The sequence below is a fragment of the Schistocerca serialis genome, chromosome 2 (genome assembly GCF_023864345.2).
Source record: "Schistocerca serialis cubense isolate TAMUIC-IGC-003099 chromosome 2, iqSchSeri2.2, whole genome shotgun sequence".
Classification (NCBI taxonomy): domain Eukaryota; kingdom Metazoa; phylum Arthropoda; class Insecta; order Orthoptera; family Acrididae; genus Schistocerca; species Schistocerca serialis.
In genome coordinates, this window is record NC_064639.1 from 147,147,680 (window position 1) to 147,170,329 (window position 22,650).

General features: G+C 44.8%; 1 protein-coding gene across 1 annotated transcript in view; it reads left to right on the forward strand.

Moving 5' to 3' along the window:
• LOC126455811 (uncharacterized) overlaps positions 1 to 22,650 on the forward strand; it is a 47,321-nt gene that overhangs the window by 10,784 nt on the left and 13,887 nt on the right. The window contains exons 2-4 of the mRNA XM_050091572.1: positions 4,785 to 5,011; positions 5,107 to 5,173; positions 5,246 to 5,484. Coding sequence (XP_049947529.1) covers positions 4,785 to 5,011; positions 5,107 to 5,173; positions 5,246 to 5,484 — 533 coding nt within the window. The remainder of the gene's footprint in view (positions 1 to 4,784; positions 5,012 to 5,106; positions 5,174 to 5,245; positions 5,485 to 22,650) is intronic.

Genomic DNA, 22,650 nt, shown 5'->3' on the forward strand with positions numbered 1-22,650 from the left:
AACGTCAGAATTGCCTCTCTCGTGCCTTTATCCTTCCTAAAGCCAAAGTCATCGTCATCTAGCACATCCTCAAATTCCTTTTCCATTCTTCTGTATATTATTCTTGTCAGCAACTTGGATGCATGAGCTGTTAAGCTGACTGTGCGATAATTCTCGCACTTGTCAGCTCTTGCCGTCTTCGGATTGTGTGGATGGTGCTTTTCCGAAAGTCAGATGGTATTTCGCCAAACTCATATATTATACACATCAACGTAAATAGTCGTTTTGTTGCCACTTCCCACAATGATTTTAGAAATTCCGATGAAATGTTATCTATCCCTTCTCCAAAGCTCTTTTAAATTCTGAGTCTAATACTTTCCATTTATCCGCTCTCTCCTCTGCATTTAACAGTGAAATTCCCGTTGCACTCTTAATGTTACCACCCTTGGTTTTAATGTTTTGACTTATCTGTATGCTGAGTCTATCCTTCCGACAATCATTTCTTTTCCGATTTCTTCACAGTTTTCCTGCAGCCATTTCGTCTTAGCTCCCCTGCTCTTCCTCATTATTTCATTCATCAGCGACATGTATTTCTGTATTCCTGAGTTTCCCGGAACATTTTTGTTCTTCCCCCTTTTATCAACTGAAGTATTTCTTTTGTTACCCTTGGTTTCTTCGCTGTTCCTTCTTTGTATCTATGTTTTCCTTCACAATTTCTCTGATGGCCCTTTTTAGAGGCGTCCATTCCTCTTCAATTGTATTACTGAGCTATTCCTTTTTGGTGTATCTATAGCCTTAGAGAGCTTCAAGCGTATCTCGTCATTCTTTAGTTCTTCCGTATTCCACTTCTTTGCGTATTGATTCTTCATGACTAATGTCTTAAACTTCAGCCTAATCTTCATCACTACTATATTGTGATTTGAGTCTATATCCGCTCTTGGGAACGCCTTACAATCCAGTGTCTGATTTCGGAATCTCTGTCTGGCCATGACGTATTCTAACTGAAATCTCCCCTTATCTCCCGGCCTTTTCCAAGTATACCTCCTCCTCTTGCGATTCTTGAACAGGGTATTCGTTATTACTAGCTGAAACTTGTTACAGAATTCAATTAGTCTTTCTCCTATCTCATTCCTTATCCCAGGCACAGATTCTCCTGTAATTTTTTCTTCTACTCCTTCCCCTACAATCTCATTCCAGTCCCCCATGACTATCAGATTTTCATCCCCCTTTACATACCGTATTGCCCTTTCATTATCCTCATACACTTTCTCTATCTCTTCATATTCAGCTTGCGACGTCGGCACATATACCTGAACTACGTTGTCGATGTTGGTTTGCTGTCGATTCTGATAAGAACAACCCTATCACTGAACTGTTCACAGTAACACACTCTCCGCCCTACCTTCCTATTCATAACGAATCCTACTCCTGTTATGCTATTTTCTGCTGTTGTTGATATTACCCTATGCTCATGTGACCAGAAATCCTTGTCCTCTTTTCACTTCACTTCACTGACCCCTACTATGTCTAGATTAAGCCTTTGCATTTCCTTTTTCAGATTTTCTAGTTTCCCTACCACGTTCAAGCTTCTGACATTCCACGCCCCGACTCGTAGAACGTTATCCTTACTTTGATTATTCAGTCTTTTTCTGATGGTAACTGTAGTGGCGTAGCAAGACAGCCACGCCACTCGGTGGTAGCCGAAAGGCACGCGTTAAGCTCACGCAGATTAGCGTGAGGTCTGGAACAGGACAATGTCTTGAGAACTTAGAAAATGGACGCAGTTGCTGTAATACTTAACTTTAATCCACATTTGTAGAACATCGCTCTTGATGATACATGCTTCATATAATAAATATCAATTGAATACGGCGCCTTGCTAGGTCGTAGCAAATGTAGCTGAAGGCTATGCTAACTATCGTCTCGGCAAATGAGAGCGTAGTTGTCAGTGAACTGTAGCTATGAACGTCGGCTGTACAACTGGGGCGAGTGCCAGGACGTCTCTCTAGACCTGCCTTGTGGTGGCGCTCGGTCTGCAATTACTGACAGTGGCGACACGCGGATCCGCCGTATACTAACGGACCGCGGCCGATTTAAAGGCTACCACCTAGCAAGTGTGGCGTCTGGCGGTGACACCACAGTAACCTTCCCCTTAGCAGTCCCCTCCCGAAGATCCGAATGGGGGACTATTCCGGAATCTTTTGCCAATGGAATAAATATTTGTAGAATAAATATTTTAAAGCATACACAATGGACGTAAGGGAACATTTAAGATGGAGATGTGTTCATGCGTCGAAAATACACTTGAAATGAGGATCAAAATTTACGCAAAGACCGCCTCCGCAACCGGATAATTAGCGTTGCTGGCGCAGAAGGACCCGGGTTCGATTCCCGGTACCTCATTCGCTTTTTCCGAGGTCTGGAAAGCAGTCAAAGCAGTCAACTCAGACAAACAGACTGAAACATTTACTACATCTACATCTACATGATTACTCTGCAATTCACATGTAAGTGCTTGGCAGAGGGTTCATAGAACCACAATCATACTATCTCTAGCGCGTAGGAAAAACGAACACCTAAACCTTTCTGTTCGAGCTCTGATTTCTCTTACTTTATTTTGATGATCATTCCTACCTATGTAGGTTGGACTCAACAAAATATTTTCGCATTCGGAAGAGAAAGTTGGTGACTGAAATTTCGTAAATAGATCTCGCCGCGACGAAAAACGTCTTTGCTTTAATGACTTCCATCCCAACTCGCGTATCATATCTGCCAAACTCTCTCCCCTATTACGTGATAATACAAAACGAGCTGCCCTTTTTTGCACCCTTTCGATGTCCTCAGTCAATCCCACCTGGTAAGGATCCCACGCCGCGCAGCAATATTCTAACAGAGGACGAACGAGTGTAGTGTAAGCTGTCTCCTTAGTGGACTTGTTGCATCTTCTAAGAGTCCTGCCAATGAAACGCAACCTTTGGCTCGCCTTCCCCACAATATTATCTATATGGTCTTTCCAACTGAAGTTGTTCGTAATTTTAACACCCAGGTACTTAGTTGAATTGACAGCCTTGAGAATTGTACTATTTATTGAGTAATCGAATTCCAACGGATTTCTTTTGGAACTCATGTGGATCACCTCACACTTTTCGTTATTTAGCGTCAACTGCCACCTGCCACACCATACAGCAATCTTTTCTAAATCGCTTTGCAACTGATACTGGTCTTCGGATGACCGTACTAGGCGGTAAATTACAGCATCTTCTGCGAACAGCCTAAGAGAACTGCTCAGATTGTCACCCAAGTCATTTATATAGATCAGGAACAGCAGAGGTCCCAGGACGCTTCCCTGGGGAACACCTGATATCACTTCAGTTTTACTCGATGATTTGCCGTCTATTACTACGAACTGCAACCTTCCTGACTACATAATTAAAAAGTTAATGGGTTATTAGTGCGTTCCATGGACCTTTTCTCCTTACAGTCATGGCAATAAGGCGGAAAATACTTACAAATTAACTGAGTGGCGCAGTTGTAACATGAATAAGAGAACAATAGCTGTTACAAGAGAACGAATATATCTTATTAGTGTGTTTGGTGAAGGTGTTATGGTGGAAGGATGTGTTCGAAATTCTGGAAGAAAAATCTCTGCGTTGATTCAGTTTGTTCGTGGAGGATTGTTAGAGGTGATTTTAGTTTGTGAAGGTACAAAGTGCGTCTGAAAAATTAAGTAAATGGTCTCCAAAGAAAAAGAAAACAAGAACTACAAACAAAACATCTTCACTGGTCTTCGGAGCAGTCTGTATTACCTACATCGAACTTCTGACATCAGTTGTATATTGGAAATTGATCAAACGCTCCTTGTGGCATCGCTTGAAGCACCGTGGTCAGACGTTCTTGGATATCTGCATCATTACGAGAGCTGAGGCCTGGTGCTACGAATGTGCTCTGGAGACCAGTTCCACACCCAAATGAATCGCCAATTTAAATGACAACTGCAGTTCGTCATCCACAGTGAATAAAATGAATCAACATCTTGTTGAGTTCTCTGTTGATCCATCTTCGATACGGGACAGCGGACAGTAAGATATATACGAAAAAAAACAGTCATCACACAGCCTTGTTGTTGTTGTTGTGGTCTTCAGTCCAGAAACTGGTTTGATGCAGCTCTCCATGCTACTCTATCCTGTGCAAGCTTCTTCATCTCCCAGTAGCTACTGCAACCTACATCTTTCTGAATCTGTTTAGTGCATTCATCTCTTGGTCCCTCTCTACGATTTTTACCCTCCACGCTTCCCTCCAATACTAAATTGGAGAGCGCTTAATATCTCAGAATATGCCCTACCAACCGATCCCTTCTTCTAGTCAAGTTGTGCCACAAACTTCTCTCCAATTCTATTCAGTACCTCCTCATTAATTATGTAATCTACCCATCTAATCTTCAGCATTCTTCTGCAACACCATGTTTTCAAAAGTTACTTTATTTACACGACGAGTATTGTCACTTCATTAGCGCCATTTTCAGTGCTCTTTGCACTCCATGTATAGAGAATCAGATAAATCGATGCAGGCAGAACCTGAGCCAATACCAGGATTCTGTGACCTTTTTTTTTTATGGAGTGTGTACTTCGAAGACTTGATGACAACAAATGTTGAGTTGTTGTGGTCTCCGATTACGCATGCATCCATGTATCTGATTCTCTATACATGGAACTCATAGGGGCTTGGAGGTGGCGTTAATGAGATGCCGAAAAAGGACGTGTAAATAAAATAATAACTTCTGACTGTTCGGTAAAAATCTTCTGCAGTTGATGTTCATCCTGCATGTCGTATTAAGATCTCAGCTGGAGACCGGCAACGTACAGCTGATAGCCTACCTTCGCCTGCCAGTAAATGCTGTCAGGAATGCTTGTACAGATACAGTTGTAGTGGACACGGACAGCCCTGCTCGAGACGGGAATGGAACTGAGCGAGGCTGGCTGTGCCGAGATAAGGCGCGGAGGCCGCGCGCCCTTCTCTCGCTGCGCTGTCGCCGGTAGGCGCCCGGGCCGCCCGTTGCGCGGCACGCCGCTTTCCCCGGGTTTTAGCACCAAGTGTGGCCCCCTATATAAGCCGGTGCGTTACCGGTAGTCGGCACCACTCGCTGGCCACCTCCGCCTCCGTCGACATGAAATTCGCCGTGGTCGTCGTCCTCGTGGTGTGCGCAGCGGCCGCCGCCCGCGCCGGGCTGCTGCACCACGCACCGCCCCCACCGCCTCCGCCCCCGCAGCACGAGATCATCTACGACTACGTGGCGCCGCCCCAGTACCGCTTCGACTACGCGGTGCGCGACGGCCACACGGGCGACGCCAAGACGCAGTGGGAGCACCGAGACGGCGACCGCGTCACCGGCGCCTACTCGCTGGTCGACGCCGACGGCACGACCCGCATTGTCGAGTACACGGCCGACGATCACAACGGCTTCCAGGCGGTCGTGAAGCGCGTCGGTCACCCCGCGCCGCCGCCCCCGCAGCCTCCGCGTCTTCCCGCCCACCCCGCCCCCGCCCCCCACCCCCTGCCTTACCACGGTTAGTCTGCCACTACATTGGTAACATCTGCATCACCCACACCCACTACAACAATTTCATCTTCTATCTCCCTCCTCACACTTGTTAATCGTCTTTCTGTGTTTCAACTTACTGGTACAAAATTATCATGTTAATATCATGTTGTTTGTTGTTAAATGTGTTGAAATAAACAACTTTGATTAAAATCTACATACTATTTTCATTTCTGTTCAAACTTAACTAACATTCTTTTCCTTAACTTTATCCAAACATTAATTATTTAATTCTCTAGAGCATTGGTTCCCAAAGGGTGGTCCGCGGACCCCCAGGGGTCCGCGAGCTATGCCAGAGGGATCCGCAAGATGCTATTAGAATTAAAACTATATTAAATATATTTCGTATGATAACAGATTTTTTGTTCTGGCCCCTCAGTATTTTTTCAATAATGAATAGGGATGTTTAGGAGTGTGGAAATCTCGCGTACAGACGTATGACACAAGTGAGACCCAATCACCTGACCATGTTCGAAATCCGAGAGTTCCGCGGAGCGATCCATTCTGCTCTCTCACGATGCTTAATGACTTCTGACGGCCGAAGTGGCCGTGCGGTTAAAGGCGCTGCAGTCTGGAACCGCAAGAGCGCTACGGTCGCAGGTTCGAATCCTGCCTCGGGCATGGATGTTTGTGATGTCCTTAGGTTACTTAGGTTTAACTAGGTCTAAGTTCTAGGGGACTAATGACCTCAGCAGTTGAGTCCCATAGTGCTCAGAGCCATTTGAACCATTTTTGAATGACTTCTGAGGTCGCTGATATGGAGTACCTGGCAGTAGGTGGCAGCACAATACACCTTATATGAAAACCGTATGTTTTTGGGGGTGTCCGGATACTTTTGATCACAATATATACTTTCAAGTCATGGATAATGGTGACTAACGAAATTCTAGTGCCACAACGTTGCGTCATAGACATCATGCACTCTCATGTGTTACCTCCCTCGCGACAGTACCGTAGTGCTATTTTTCAACAGGACAATGCTCGTCCGCACATGGAATCTGGCACTACGATTTTGCTGCGTGATGTCGACGTGCTTCCAAGGCCAACAAGAGCGCCAGACCTGCCCCAGTAGAATATGTCTGGAACCAGCCCATATGGCAAGCGTGTCCCACTGCCAGTATCCGGGATTTCAAGGACCAATTACGGCAGTTGTTGGCCAACTTGCTACAGGAGCAGATACAACGTTCTTATGACACCCTTCTCAACCAAATCAACTCATGCATCCAGGTGAGAGGTTGTGCAGGGTCCTACTGATAAGTGAACCTATACCGCCAAGTTCTTTGTAAATTTGATTCTATATTATAAACATTGACATAACATCACATACGCTCTCAACCCGTAAAGTATTATTCCGTTCCCTTCCCCATTTCTGGGTGCTTCGCTTTGTTTGTAAGGCAGCGTAGAATGTATGATAAAACAGGAAGGTATATACTGATGTCCCTAAGGCAGAAGTATCGTGGATACACTGCATGAAAATTTTTGATGAGGCTAAAACAACCCGCCACAAATTTCGATGTGTCCATTCATTTTCTTTGTGGATTTGTATGGTTCAAATGGTTCTAAGCACTATGGGACTTAACATCTGAGGTCATCAGTCAATGTTTTTTCTAAGTACCAAAAATAGGAAACGTATAAAAAGACTCTTAATTTGTTTTTTTTTATGTACTTGATACTGTGATACGACAAGGTACCAATCATGATCGATGAGGGGGTCCTCGAGAAAATTTTGTTAGGAACCCCTGCTCTAGAGTAATTTCCAATCCGGCCCGCACTAGTTCGGCCTCTCAGTAATCTAACCGCTCAAGCAGAAATGGCGCATACAAAATAAATTCTCCTGTGCAACATTGTTGTCAGCTAACTAGCATGTGGAACAATGCTATACATATTTGATATTGTGGCTTTTTTTTACGGTTCAGCGTCAAGGCTTCTAACAGCAAATTCGGTATACCAGACCTCAAGGATGAGCTCGAAATTCGAGTAAAGCTCAACTCAGGTTTTTCGCAGAAAGCCTTTTCTGCCGAGTACAATGTTGGTCGAGCAACTATTTATGACCAAACTTTAACATGCGAAGAGATATTCAAAAGCATACAGGGAACTCGTGACGTTAGTGATGAAGAAGAGGTTGTAGGACATATGCTTAGGGTACGTTATGCAACAATCAGAAGCGTGCACTACTGATGTAATGACCATAAGGCCTTTGTGTGTTAAACAATACTGCCATTGCGTATCATCATTGTGACAGCCAAAAATTAGGGGCATTTTTCGTACCGAGTGATACTACTGTAGATGAATGCACTCAAGGAAGGACTAAGTCTTCTATGAAATTGAACATATATTTGGATTTAATAAATCCCTAACTTTACACTAAACTTAAGACACTATCTAATACGGCAGTTCCGCCAATACGGCACCCATATGTGCAAGAAATGGGCGGATTAGCAAGAATCTAGCGTAATACCGAAGTGATAGAAAAATGAAACTTTTAGTTTTGTCTATACATCTGCTTGGACGAAAAGCTAGTCAACAGAATATCTAGTGACTTCTCAAGTCCTCAACTAGTTTCCACTCTCACAAACGTTAATTTGGACTGTCGAAATTTGTGCCAGTGATCGTCCTTCAGAAAGCTTCATAACTGTCTTCAGAGGGAAAAGTTACTGCTGGAAAATGAAAACTCATCACCATTAAGCAATTATTATATATGCATCAGCTTTTGTGCACTGTATATAAATGGTTTGTATCGCAATCTCTATACCGACAGCCGGCCGGTGTGGCCGAACGGTTCTAGGCGCTTCAGTCAGGAACCGCGTGACCGCTACGGTCGCAGGTTCGAATCCTGCCTCGGTTAAGGATGTGTGTGATGTCCTTAGGTTAGTTGGGTTTAAGTAGTTCTAAGTTCTAGGGGACTGATGACCTCAGATGTTAAGTCCCATAGCGCTCAGAGCCATTTTCTCTATACCGAGAGACTGATTTCCATGGATCACAGACGTCACCCCATCATGTCTCGCACATGCTAACCAGGTTTGGCGATCCTTTGTACCTGACCAGTCGAACAATTGGAGACAACGTTGTAGTGATTTGTACCATTGTTCTCCTAGATGAATACTTCTACCTACATGCCATTGCTTGCCACTCAACTTTAGATCACATTCCTATAGCTGACACCACACTGTCAAACATTCATGAAATTATCACCAATACAGAATTGTTCGCATCATTGAAAGTAACTCCCTACATTATTAGAGGTGCTTTGCACGATAAAAGTGAACTCATCGAATGGTAAAGTAATATTGAGAGTACCCAAAACTCAAATTATAAATATCATATAAAAATTAAATAACGTCTGAAACTCGATGAAGCTGTTCACAGTGGAAGCCTTTGCATATAGGAAAGTCGGAGTGCCAGAAAATTTTGTATATTGTGCACAAGTATCCCGAATCCACATTACTACTTGACTAAACCACAGCATTAGGTGAAAATCAAAATAATTAGGCACAGTGCTCACAAACCAAAAGAGTTTCCTATGCCTTTACAACGTAATCTACAGTTACAAAATAGCGTCACTTACAGGATATGTAACAGATGGTGATAGCTTGAATCTACATCAATGCTACAGAGTAATTGCATCAACAACATAAAACGTAGGAACGTTTCCAACCCATACATGAAATAATAACTTAATGGGGCGAAGAATACGTACAGACTCAAGTGTCATACGTTCATCTGTGAAAAAACAGTGTCACAAAGTGTAAAATTCACTCCATAGATGTCCTGTTTGGCTAAATGAATAGTAATACAAAGTGCATCTGTGGTGCTAGCGACAGGTTAGAAATGGCAATGTCCACTAGACGTGCTGTATATTATCATCTTGCCAGTTACAAAGTTTATGTTTATAAACCACTTATAAAAATGAGTACATTACTGCATAAGTAGAAAGACTGACTATGGAAACCTGCTAGAATCTACCAAACACTCACATACATCGTATGAATATATTAAACATTAAATATTGTAAAATCCTTTTTTTCTACTGAAGGGAGAACTTACAGCACAATGCTTATTAAAGCGCATCATACAAATCCTTGGGCCGGCCGCTGTGGCCTAGCGGTTCTAGGCGCTTCAGTCCTGAACCGCGCTGCTGCTATGGACGCGGGTTCGAATCCTGCCTCGGGCATGGATGTGCGTGATGTCCTTACGTAAGCTAGGTTTCAGCAGTTCTAAGTCTAGCGGACTGATGACCTCAGATGTTAAGTCCCACAGTGCTTAGAGCCAATTGAACCACACAAATCCACAAAGAAAATGAATGGACAAATCGAAATTTGTAGGGGGTTGTTTTAGCCTCATCAAAAATTTTCAGGCAGTGTATCTATGGTACTTCTGTCTTAAGTACATCAGTCTATACCTTCCTGTTTTATCATACATTCTACGCTAGCTTACAAACAAAGCGAAGCACCCAGAAATGGGGAAGGAAACGGAATAATACTCTACGGGTTGAGAGCGTATGTGATGTTATGTCAATGTTTATAATATAGAATCAAATTTACAAAGAACTTGGCAGTATGGGTTCACTTATCAGGAGGACCCTGCACAACCTCTCCCTGGATGTATGAGTTGATTTGGTTGAGATGGGTGTCATAACGACGTTGTATCTTTTCCTGAAGCAAGTTGGCCAACAACTGCCGTAATTGGTCCTTGAAATCCCGGATACTGGCAGTGGGACACGCTTTACCATATAAGCTGGTCCCAGACATATTCTACTGGGGACAGGTCTGGCGCTCTTGTTGGCCTTGGAAGTACGTCGACATCACGCAGAAAAATCAAAGTACTAGATGCCATGTGCGGACGAGCATTGTCCTGTTGAAAAATAGCACTACGGTACTGTCGCGTGGGAGGTAACACTCGAGAGTGCACTATGTCTATGACGTAACGTTGTGGCACTACATTTCCGTCAATCACCATTAGCCACGACCTGAAAGTGTAACCCATAGCTTTCACTAGCACTGTTGATAAAATATCGATATCTTCAAAAATAGTATATATGTGATCAAAAGTATCCGGACACCCCCAAAAACATACATCTTTCATATTAGATGCATTGTGCTACTGCCAGGTACTCCATATCAGTGGCCTCAGTAGTCATTAGACATTGTGGGAGAGCAGAATGGGTCCACTTTTTCCGATGTGATAGTGAAACGGAAAAGTGAAGGGACACGTACAGGCCGAACTCGTCTGTTGACTGACAGGGACTGGCGACAGTTGAAGAGGATCGTAATGTGTAATAGTCAGACATCTAACCAGACGATCACAGAGCAATTTCAGACTGCATCAGGATCAACTGCAATTACTAAGACAGATAGTAAATGCCAAACAACGCATCGCTTCGCGCAAGGGGCGTAAACATTGGACAATTGAACAGCGGAAAAACGTTGTGTGGAGTGTCGAATCACGGTACACAATGTAGTGATCCGATGGCAGGGTGTGGGTATGGCGAATACCAGGTGAACGTCATCTGCCAGTGCGTGTAGTGCCGTCGGCCGTTGTGACAGAGCGGTTCTAGGTGCTTCAGTCTAGAACCGCGCTGCCGCTACGGTCGCAGGTTCGAATCCTGCCTCGGGCATGGATGTGTGTGATGTCTTAGGTTAGTTAGGTTTAAGTAGTTCTAAGTTCTAGGGGACTGATGACCTCAGATGTTAAGTCCCATAGTGCTCAGAATCATTTTGTGTAGAACCAACAGCAAAATTCGGAGGTGATGGCGTTGTGGAGTGATTTTGTTTTCATAGAGGATGCTGGCACTCCTCGTTGTTTTGCGTGGCACTATCACAGCACAGGCCTACATTGATGTTTTAAGCACCTTCTTGCTTCCCACTATTGAAGAGCAATTCGGGGATGGTGATTGCATATTTCAGCACGATCGAGCACCTGTTCATAATGCACGGCCTGTGGCGCAATGGTTAGATGACAATGGCCTGCCCAGAGTCCTGACCTGAATCCTATAGAACACCTTTGGGGTGTTTTGGAACGCCGACTTCGTGCCATGTCTCACCGACCGATATCGATACCTCTCCCCAGTGGTTCACTCCGTGAAGAATGGGCTGCCATTCCTCAAGAAACCTTCCAGCACCTGATTGAACGTAAACTGTCATCATGGCTAAGGGTGGGCAAACACCGTGTTCCAGCATTGCCGACGGTGGACGCCACGAACTTGTAAGTCATTTTCAGCCAGCGATATTTTTTCCCCGGTATATCGATACCAAAACGACAGTACTGAGTGCCGGTATTTCTATTTTATATTTTTTCACAATTTTCGGAAAAATTTGAAGGTGTTCTTTTGACATAAGACATAATTTTACTTTCACTGTGTGAAGGAGTCTTACTACCTTTTGGGTTTCCAACACGCCCAACCTTTATATTTGACTGTGTAAAGCAAGTATATGCGGCACAAATGATGAACGCCGATTGCACTGTGGGGTGGCGGTGTGAATGGAATAACAAGATTTCCTATGTGAAGAAGCAACGCACCAGTTGCGTTAAAAAACAGTTTTTAACGCAACTAGTGTGCTATATTTCACATCGACTACCTTTAAAAAGAGTTGCAGAAAATGACGAACAAAAATCTAAGGGACAAGATTGGTCGTTGCGGTGGGCGAAGACGTGTGAGGGTAAATGCTGACGTAGTCGCCGCTCGGTGCTACCAACAGAAACTACAACGTTTAGCTTTACCAGGCAATTTTCTCTACAGCTAGGTCGCTGGCGTTTGGAGAAATGAAGAAACAGGAAATTGGGCATGAAGTGTGCTGGACATAATCGATATGTGTCGAAACCTAACGATGGACTCATCAGACACTTTTTATTGTGCCACTTAACATACAGTAATCATTGTTAGCAAAGTGGCTATTGCAAAATGTGAACGTGCATTGTTTTCCTTTCAATTCTTGCTCTAAGAGGTATAGGTAGGCTGCTAGCTTGTTCATTTACGGAATATCTAATAATGAATCAATACTTAAATATACATCTCTAAAACCGGCAGTATATTTACAATGTGCAGCCGATATTTTTTAGGCAAGTACGTCGACACGCACTGAAGATCCAAAGAAACTAGTACACCTACCCAGCATAGTGTAGTGCCCCGCGAGCACACAGAAGTGCCGCAACACGTCGTGTCATGGACTCGACTAATGTCTGAAGCAGTGGTGGAGGGAACTGGCACCATTTATCCTGCAGGGCTGTCCACAAATTCGTAAGAGTGCGAGTGGGTGGAGATATCTTCTGAACAGTTGAACAGCACGTTGCAAGGCAGCAAAGATATGCTCAATAATGTTCATGTCTGGCGAGTTTGGTGGCCAGCGGAAATGTTTAAACTCAGAAGAGAGTTCCTGGAGCGTTTCTGCAGCAATTCTGAACGCGTATGGTGTGGCATTGTCCTGCTGAATTTTCCCAAGTCCGTCGGAATGCAAAATGGACATGAATGGACGCAGGTGATCAGACAGGATGCTTAGGTGCGTGTCACCTGTCAGAGTCGTGTCTACACGTATCAGGCGTCCCATATCACTCCAATTGCACACGCTCTACACCATTACAGAGCATCCACCAGCCTGAACAATCCCCTGATGACATGTAGAGTCCATGGATTTATGAAGTTGTCCCACACCCATACATGTCCATCCGCTCGATACAATTTTAAACGGGACTAGTCCGACCAGGCAATATGTTTCCAGTCATCAAGAGTCCAATGTAGGTGTTGGCTGGTCCAGCGAGGCGTATATCTGTGTATCATGTAGTCATCAAGGGTACACGAGTGGGCCTTCGGCTCCGAAGGCCCATATCGCTGGTGTTTAGTTAAACGGATCGAACGCTGACACTTACTGACGACCCAGCATTGAAATCCGCTGCAATTTGGGGAAGGGTTGCACTTCTGCCACGCTGAACGATTCTCTTCAGACGTCGTTGGTCCCGTTCTTGCAGGATCTGTTTCCGGCCGCACCGATGACGGAGATTTGATGTTTTACCGGATCCCTGAAATTCACGGTACACTCGTGAAATGATCGTACGGGAAAATCTCTCCTTCATCACTACCTTGGAGATGCTGTGTCCAATCGCTCGTGCGCTGACTCTGACATCACGTTCAAACTCACTTAAATCTTGATAGCATGCCATTGTAGCAGCAGTAACCGATCTAACAACTCCGCCAGACACTCGTTGTCTTATATAGGCGTTGCCGACCGCAGCGCCGCATTCTGACAGGTTACATATCTCTGTATTTGAATACGCATGCCTATACCAGTTTCTTTGTCACTTCAGTGTATCGATGTATCGATACCTTTTTCGATGTATCGAGAGCTGTCCGTGACATCCTTTTAAATATCGATATTTCGGAAACCCGACATGTTTAAATATATCTACAGTCCTAGTTCGACACTATGACGCCAGGAATAACACCACTGTGCCTTTCCAAAATGTTGAAAGAATGAAAATTCAGCCAACGCCATGCTGGTTAGTGCGAAATCGTGATTCACTTATAATACTAATACGAAGCCATTCACCAGCAGTCCATGTTTCCCGGTAATGGTACAACTCCCAACGCAGCCCTTTGTGTTGTAGCATTAACTTTGGCCTGCGCGTGGGATGGTAATTCCGCAGCCCAGCTGTTACCAGCCAGCCACCAATGGTCCAGGATGACACAGAATGTTGCAAGGAGAACACCACGCACGCACATATGGGAAGGGGTTACAAGGTGCTTCGTTTACAACAAGCGGTTCTCCCTCGTCGTGGTCAGACGTGGCCACATCCAAATGCCACACAAGTCTGGATACTGCACAATTACAGTTGCAGGATCAAATGGAGACCCACAATGAAGCCCCTTTCAAATTTTATCAGTGCTGATTACGCTGGGTTCTCCATAGTTAACAACATTGATCAGGAATATCATTAGTGTATTCTGGTGGTCATTCTATCTTCTAACTCAGCGTAAAAATGGCCAGGCAAGTTAAATTGACGAAAGATCTATAGATTTGAAATTTGCAAGGCACGGAACACTATTCTCTCAGAATAGCTGGGTGGCATCATATTTACGCGACCGTGAAGATTCGCAATAGCTCAAGTGCGCTAATTTGATTAGCACTAGGCAGTCGTACTTTTTAAAATCAAATGATATGAAGGTTCTAAGCAGTTACTACAGTCCGTAGCTATCTCGGTGAGATAGCCATAATGGCGGCTATGCGATATTCACCCATTTCGGTTATCACCCTTCATACAGCAAGATTCAGCCGATTTCGTTACAAAACCTGTTAGTAACATGTAAAGGGTGACATTGGCGTAAAGAAAGGCCATAATATAAGGTTTGGACAAAAAAAACGATTGATTACTTTCACTTAAAGAAAGTTACATTTATATGTGCGTCTGGTCAGTACAAGTCCAGGAGGAGGAAACGAGAGAAGAAAAAAGACAGGCAAAAGACAGAGGTCACATCACAAAGCTGTTGTAATTTATTCTAAAAGGATATTTTTGAATCAGAAACGGGCGGTTCGGGCAACAAGTGGTGTAAGCTGAATTTCTTGTCGAGCCCTGTTCACGAGTCTGGGTATTGTGGCATTGACCTCTCAATATATATAGTCGTTACTGTATTTCTTGTTAACAATATCAGCTTATTCCCAAGAATAAGCAGCTTTGACTCAGTTAACACTCGGCAGAAATCAAACCCGCATTTGGATCGGACTTCCTTAGCTCTTGTGTAGAAAGGTGTGCAGTATACTGCTGCATCCATTTTCAATAAGCTACCTCTCGAATTCAAAAATCTTAGCAGCAATCCACACGATTTCAAATGGAGACTGAAGAGTCTCCTAATGGGTCACTTCTTCTATTCTGTCGAGGACTTCCTTGAAAAATTAAGCTGATTCTTGTTGTTTTATTGATTGCGTTTACTTACTTATGGATTGACTTTTTTGGGTTCATTAACATTTTGTTTTTGTCTTACTTTCATGCTGTAATTTCATGTACTGACGCGTTCTATGACCTCAATTTGGTCGTATGGAACTTGAAGTGTAAATAAATAAATAAACCCCTTCCTCCAGATTTTGAAACACTATGGAATCATATTTTATAAGTAAGGCTCCTTTTTTTGTCATTAATGTTTCACTGTATAATTAATTCATTATAGTTGGTAAAAGTAATTTTACTAGCACAAGAAAAAATACTGATATGTCGTTACAACCTGTCACAAAGAACTACAGCTCTAACAATTCTGATACCCATCGATGGTGAGTAAGTGTGCAAAGTTACACTGACATCCCGCCATGCCTTCTGAATGTTTTACTTTCTTTTTCAGGCAGTGTATTAAACAAATGCAGTACCTTGAACCAACAATTAATTTGCAAAATGTTTGATCTCAAGATACCAATGACGAAGTCAGAATCCCTTATAAATTAAGAAGCGTGATACTCATTCCATCATTCTGACAGATAAAATATTACTGTGTCAAAGTTGACAACAAGAACATGCTGAACAATATTATCCTGAAAGTTAAAATATTCGAACAAACTCCAAAACGTGGGCACAGTATAATCTTCGACACAATTTTTGTGATAAGGAAACATATGCTACCTCGAGTTGGTTATGTGAGCTCCGTTAACTCGTTATCGCATGTGTGAGTTTCATACTTTCCTGCAACCTGTAGTTTTGATGCTATTAGTTTTCGGCATTAATCTAGACACAAGTTTCCCTGATCTGTCACGTATCCTGTAACTGATGTCGTTTTGTATGATTATGTGACGAATATTGTAAGGATATATGACGTTTGTTTTTGTTTGTTATCACTTCGACTAGGAACGGAATTTTTCTTTGTACGTAGGAGGGTAGGTCATAAGCATTTGCAATCAACTTTTATAATTTATTACAACAAGAATACACAATTTTGACTGATATTATCTTTCAGCTTAGTCACCCTGGTTTTCAACGCACTTGTTTCACCGATGCACAAGCTTTCCGATATCCTCTGCAAAAAAGGTTTTCGTTGCGCACCAAGTCTTGTATGCCCCGCTTCCTCCACCTGTTGATCGGAGCTGAACCAATGACCTCTTAATGACCAGACAGATGTTAAACCGACGGGCCAAGGTCGGGATTGGATGTAGGATGCTCCAGCTTCCCGAAACGCGGCGTCTGAAGAGTTCAGAGCGGTGTGGGTTGCGGTATGTGGACGCACATTGTCACCTAACAAAAGAATGCCTTGCGACTAACGGCTTCTGTGCCCTCCAATTACTGCAAATTTCGTTGAACAGCGTGCCACTGAACGTTTACTGTTGACGCTTTTTCCAGGTAATATTCCAGAACCGGTCCTTTTGAGTCCCAAAAAACTGAAAACATGACTTTGCAGCAGAAAGTTGATCCTGGATTTCTTTTTGAATGGGGATCCAGGGTAGTTCGATTCTATGATCTGGCGTTTGCTCTCTGGTTCCAAGTGCTGAATTCATGTATCATCTCCATTGACGATTTGTTTCAGAAACGTTTCATCCTCGTTAGCATGACGGTTCAGTAGGCGCTGACAGATTTTCGCACCATTACGCTTGTGCTCTTCATTGAGTTGCTTTGGAACCCATCTCGCTCGTTATGCTTGATTTCATGCCCAGAACCATGACTACTTTCTGTATGGCTTACCACATCGATGACAATCACTCTTCTGTTATTCAGAATCAAGCCACGGACTTGTTCGGTACTGGCAAGGGTTGTGAATGTAGCTGAACTTCCCACTCTTTCCTCATCCTTCACGCTCGTTCCACCACGTCTGAACTGTTCAGTCCACTGGTACCGAGCGAGGTGGCGCAGTGGTTAGCACGCTGGACTCGCAACCGGGAGGACGACGGTTCAATCCCACGTTCGGCCATCCTGATTTAGGTTTTCCGTGATTTCCCTAAATCGCTCCAGGCAAATGCCAGGATGGTTCCTTTGATAGGGCACGGCCGACTTGCTTTCCCGTCCTTCCCTAACCCGATGAGACCGATGACCTCGCTGTTTGGTCTCTTCCCCCAAACAACCCAACCCTCAGTCCACTGGTAAACGCTCTGCTGTGGCGAAACATTGTCCCTGTATTGTGCTGAAAGTCGTCTGTGAATTTATGCCCCCGGTACACCTTCACACCACAAAAAACGAATTACGGAACGCTATTCTTCAATGGTGCAAACGGAGTGCCGCGGCCATCTTTACGTCACAACAGCGCAAAGCAGACTATGACAACGTTGCACCATTCCACAGGCGAAGTCAGCCATCTAGCGGGTAGTCAACCTAAATACAACTACAGAAAAATTGTTAACATTTATTGACCGCCCCTCGTAGATACCTGATGATATTGTCACTAAAAGTAGCCGTTTGCAACAAAGTGACATACAGCCATTATGCAAATCAAGATTCTTGATCATTTATTAGATGCTGGAAATCTCCGACTCCTTAAAACAATGAAATTATTTGCAGGGAAAGCAGATATTAGATTGATATTGATTAAAAAAAAATCTCGGGGCAATATAAACCACACAAGAGAGAACTTACAAAACCATCGTTCTACCCTTATGAAATACGAGTTACAGAAGACTTATACAAGATCCAAAGAAGAGAGCCTCATTTCGTCGCATGTTCTTTTGGTAAGCGCGAAAGCATGACCGAGATGCTCGTTGAACTGCACTCCTGGAAATGGAAAAAAGAACACATTGACACCGGTGTGTCAGACCCACCATACTTGCTCCGGACAGTGCGAGAGGGCTGTACAAGCAATGATCACACGCACGGCACAGCGGACACACCAGGAACCGCGGTGTTGGCCGTCGAATGGCGCTAGCTGCGCAGCATTTGTGCACCGCCGCCGTCAGTGTCAGCCAGTTTGCCGTGGCATACGGAGCTCCATCGCAGTCTTTAACACTGGTAGCATGCCGCGACAGCGTGGACGCGAACCGTATGTGCAGTTGACGGACTTTGAGCGAGGGTGTATAGTGGGCATGCGGGAGGCCGGGTGGACGTACCGCCGAATTGCTCAACACGTGGGGCGTGAGGTCTCCACAGTACATCGATGTTGTCGCCAGTGGTCGGCGGAAGGTGCACGTGCCCGTCGACCTGGGACCGGACCGCAGCGACGCACGGATGCACGCCAAGACCGTAGGATCCTACGCAGTGCCGTAGGGGACCGCACCGCCACTTCCCAGCAAATTAGGGACACTGTTGCTCCTGGGGTATCGGCGTGGGCCATTCGCAACCGTCTCCATGAAGCTGGGCTACGGTCCCGCACACCGTTAGGCCGTCTTCCGCTCACGCCCCAACATCGTGCAGCCCGCCTCCAGTGGTGTCGCGACAGGCGTGAATGGAGGGACGAATGGAGACGTGTCGTCTTCAGCGATGAGAGTCGCTTCTGCCTTGGTGCCAATGATGGTCGTATGCGTGTTTGGCGCCGTGCAGGTGAGCGCCACAATCAGGACTGCATACGACCGAGGCACACAGGGTCAACACCCGGCATCATGGTGTGGGGAGCGATCTCCTACACTGGCCGTACACCACTGGTGATCGTCGAGGGGACACTGAATAGTGCACGGTACATCCAAACCGTCATCGAACCCATCGTTCTACCATTCCTAGACCGGCAAGGGAACTTGCTGTTCCAACAGGACAATGCACGTCCGCATGTATCCCGTGCCACCCAACGTGCTCTAGAAGGTGTAAGTCAACTACCCTGGCCAGCAAGATCTCCGGATCTGTCCCCCATTGAGCATGTTTGGGACTGGATGAAGCGTCGTCTCACGCGGTCTGCACGTCCAGCACGAACGCTTGTCCAACTGAGGCGCCAGGTGGAAATGGCATGGCAAGCCGTTCCACGGGACTACATCCAGCATCTCTACGATCGTCTCCATGGGAGAATAGCAGCCTGCATTGCTGCGAAAGGTGGATATACACTGTACTAGTGCCGACATTGTGCATGCTCTGTTGCCTGTGTCTATGTGCCTGTGGTTCTGTCAGTGTGATCATGTGATGTATCTGACCCCAGGAATGTGTCAATAAAGTTTCCCCTTCCTGGGACAATGAATTCATGGTGTTCTTATTTCAATTTCCAGGAGTGTATAAGGTACAGGATAGGCTTTGTACATCAAGAACAGATTTACCGTTAAAATTTCGAGAGCACCTCCTTTCCCAGAAGACCATAACAACATTTCTTCAACAAAACTCGAACGGAACGATAATGACGCAAAAATTAGAGAAATTCGAGTTCATACAGAGTCTTACCGACATTCGGTCTACTTGCACTCCATACGCAATTGGAAACAAAATGAGGTCAAATCATACTGATGACAAAAGGACGTCTCACCATTTGTGCAGTACACCTTATGTATGAGGGACATTCAATAATTGAAGAGAAAAATTGATGCTAAAAAAACTGTATTTTTAAAAATGAGACTTCTATTACTTCTAGAGATAGTCCCCATCAACATTAATATAGTTTTTATACCTGACGCAAAAAAGTCTTCTCCCCCTTTTTTTAAAGGCACTTTCCCACAAATTATTTGACCTCCTCGTTGTTTCCGAACTCCGGTTTAAAATGGTGACCCCCAAGTTTCATCATACGTTAAAACCTTGTTTAGGAAAGTGTCAGCTTCCCTTTCATAGCATTCTTTCAAGCTGTCTACACTTTGAGTCATATTTCTTTGGGTTGTTGTGGTAACTTTTTCGGGACCCATGTTGATTTGCTTTGTAGTACTTTTGCTTGTCACTAACAACTATTGAACTATGCCACAACACTTACTGCAAATGTTTTTCTTAGACGTTCTACTATAATACTTCAGTATTCACGAATAATGTCGTCAGTGCGGGTTTGAAGCAAACTAGTTGACTTTTCAACTGGTCGTCCAGGAAGCTGTTCGTAAGTCACTGAGGTTCGCCCGTTTTTCGAACTGTTCTGCCTTCTTATAAAAATTTCTGCGTTTCGTACAACATTTACCGTATTGTAAAATCATTCGAGAGAAGATTTTAGCTGGTTCTAATCTTGAGAAAGTAAGAAACCGATCGCTGAGCGTTGTTGAACTAAAGTGGAAATTTCAGGCGGACATGCCATCGTTAAATGCAACGTTGAGGTTATAAGAAAAACAATTTTTATCCGTCACCTGTTCTCAGCTCATCCCAGTGATGCCAACCTACAGTCATGGAAGTACAAAAGCCATTCTACAAGCTGTTTCATTTGTGCATCAGTTTGTCTACTTAATTAATATTGAATGCCCATCGCATGCGAGTGTGCCTAGCGAATGATGCTCTCGTTTTTATCTCAGATTCCATCAACCAGTCACTGTCACTCCAGGGTAACATTGTGGGTGCAACATTCGTCTTAATAAATACTGCGGAGAGTGTGCAAACAGTAAAGGCTGGTGGGGTGTTTAGGCTGTCAAGGTGTAAATCCATATGTTTATGAAGGCCGGACTCATTACGATAAACATTTACATTTTTCTTGTATCACCAGCATTAACAGTGGTCCTCTTCTTATGTCCACCTCTACAGCTGTATATTGCAAACCACGGTGAAATGTATGGCAAGAAATACATCCCACGTACAGCTTATTGTGGCTCTTTCCTGTTCCATTCTAATGGGGAGTGTGGGAACAATTACTACTTAAATGCCTCTTTGCGTGCTGTAATTAGTCTAAGCATGTCTTTGCGGTTCCTTATGGAGTGATATATAGAGGGCCGTAGTATTTCACTGACTTAATGTTGCCTCTTGAAACTTTGTAAGTAGGCTTTCGCAGGATAATTGGGGTATATCTTTGAGTGGCTACCACTTAAGATTTTTCAGCACCTTCGTGACACTCTCCCACGTATTAAACAAACATGTGAACATGTTGTACGTGTTGCCCTCCTTTGTGAACGCTGAATATCCCTAGTTAGTCACGACTGGTATGGATTCCACATACTTTGAACATTTTCTAGGAGAGGCCACACAAGAGTTACGTAATCGATCTACTTTGCACATTGACTGGATTTTTCCAGTATGCTATCAACGTTACCTGCTTTACCTTAAGTATATGTTGCTACATAAGGTCGTACAGGAGGCCTGAGACCTTTATGTGAACACTAAGCACATACACTCCTGGAAATTGAAATAAGAACACCGTGAATTCATTGTCCCAGGAAGGGGAAACTTTATTGACTCATTCCTGGGGTCAGATACATCACATGATCACACTGACAGAACCACAGGCACATAGACACAGGCAACAGAGCATGCACAATGTCGGCACTAGTACAGTGTATATCCACCTTTCGCAGCAATGCAGGCTGCTATTCTCCCATGGAGACGATCGTAGAGATGCTGGATGTAGTCCTGTGGAACGGCTTGCCATGCCATTTCCACCTGGCGCCTCAGTTGGACCAGCGTTCGTGCTGGACGTGCAGACCGCGTGAGACGACGCTTCATCCAGTCCCAAACATGCTCAATGGGGGACAGATCCGGAGATCTTGCTGGCCAGGGTAGTTGACTTACACCTTCTAGAGCACGTTGGGTGGCACGGGATACATGCGGACGTGCATTGTCCTGTTGGAACAGCAAGTTCCCTTGCCGGTCTAGGAATGGTAGAACGATGGGTTCGATGACGGTTTGGATGTACCGTGCACTATTCAGTGTCCCCTCGACGATCACCAGTGGTGTACGGCCAGTGTAGGAGATCGCTCCCCACACCATGATGCCGGGTGTTGGCCCTGTGTGCCTCGGTCGTATGCAGTCCTGATTGTGGCGCTCACCTGCACGGCGCCAAACACGCATACGACCGTCATTGGCACCAAGGCAGAAGCGACTCTCATCGCTGAAGACGACACGTCTCCATTCGTCCCTCCATTCACGCCTGTCGCGACACCACTGGAGGCGGGCTGCACGATGTTGGGGCGTGAGCGGAAGACGGCCTAACGGTGTGCGGGACCGTAGCCCAGCTTCATGGAGACGGTTGCGAATGGTCCTCGCCGATACCCCAGGAGCAACAGTGTCCCTAATTTGCTGGGAAGTGGCGGTGCGGTCCCCTACGGCACTGCGTAGGATCCTACGGTCTTGGCGTGCATCCGTGCGTCGCTGCGGTCCGG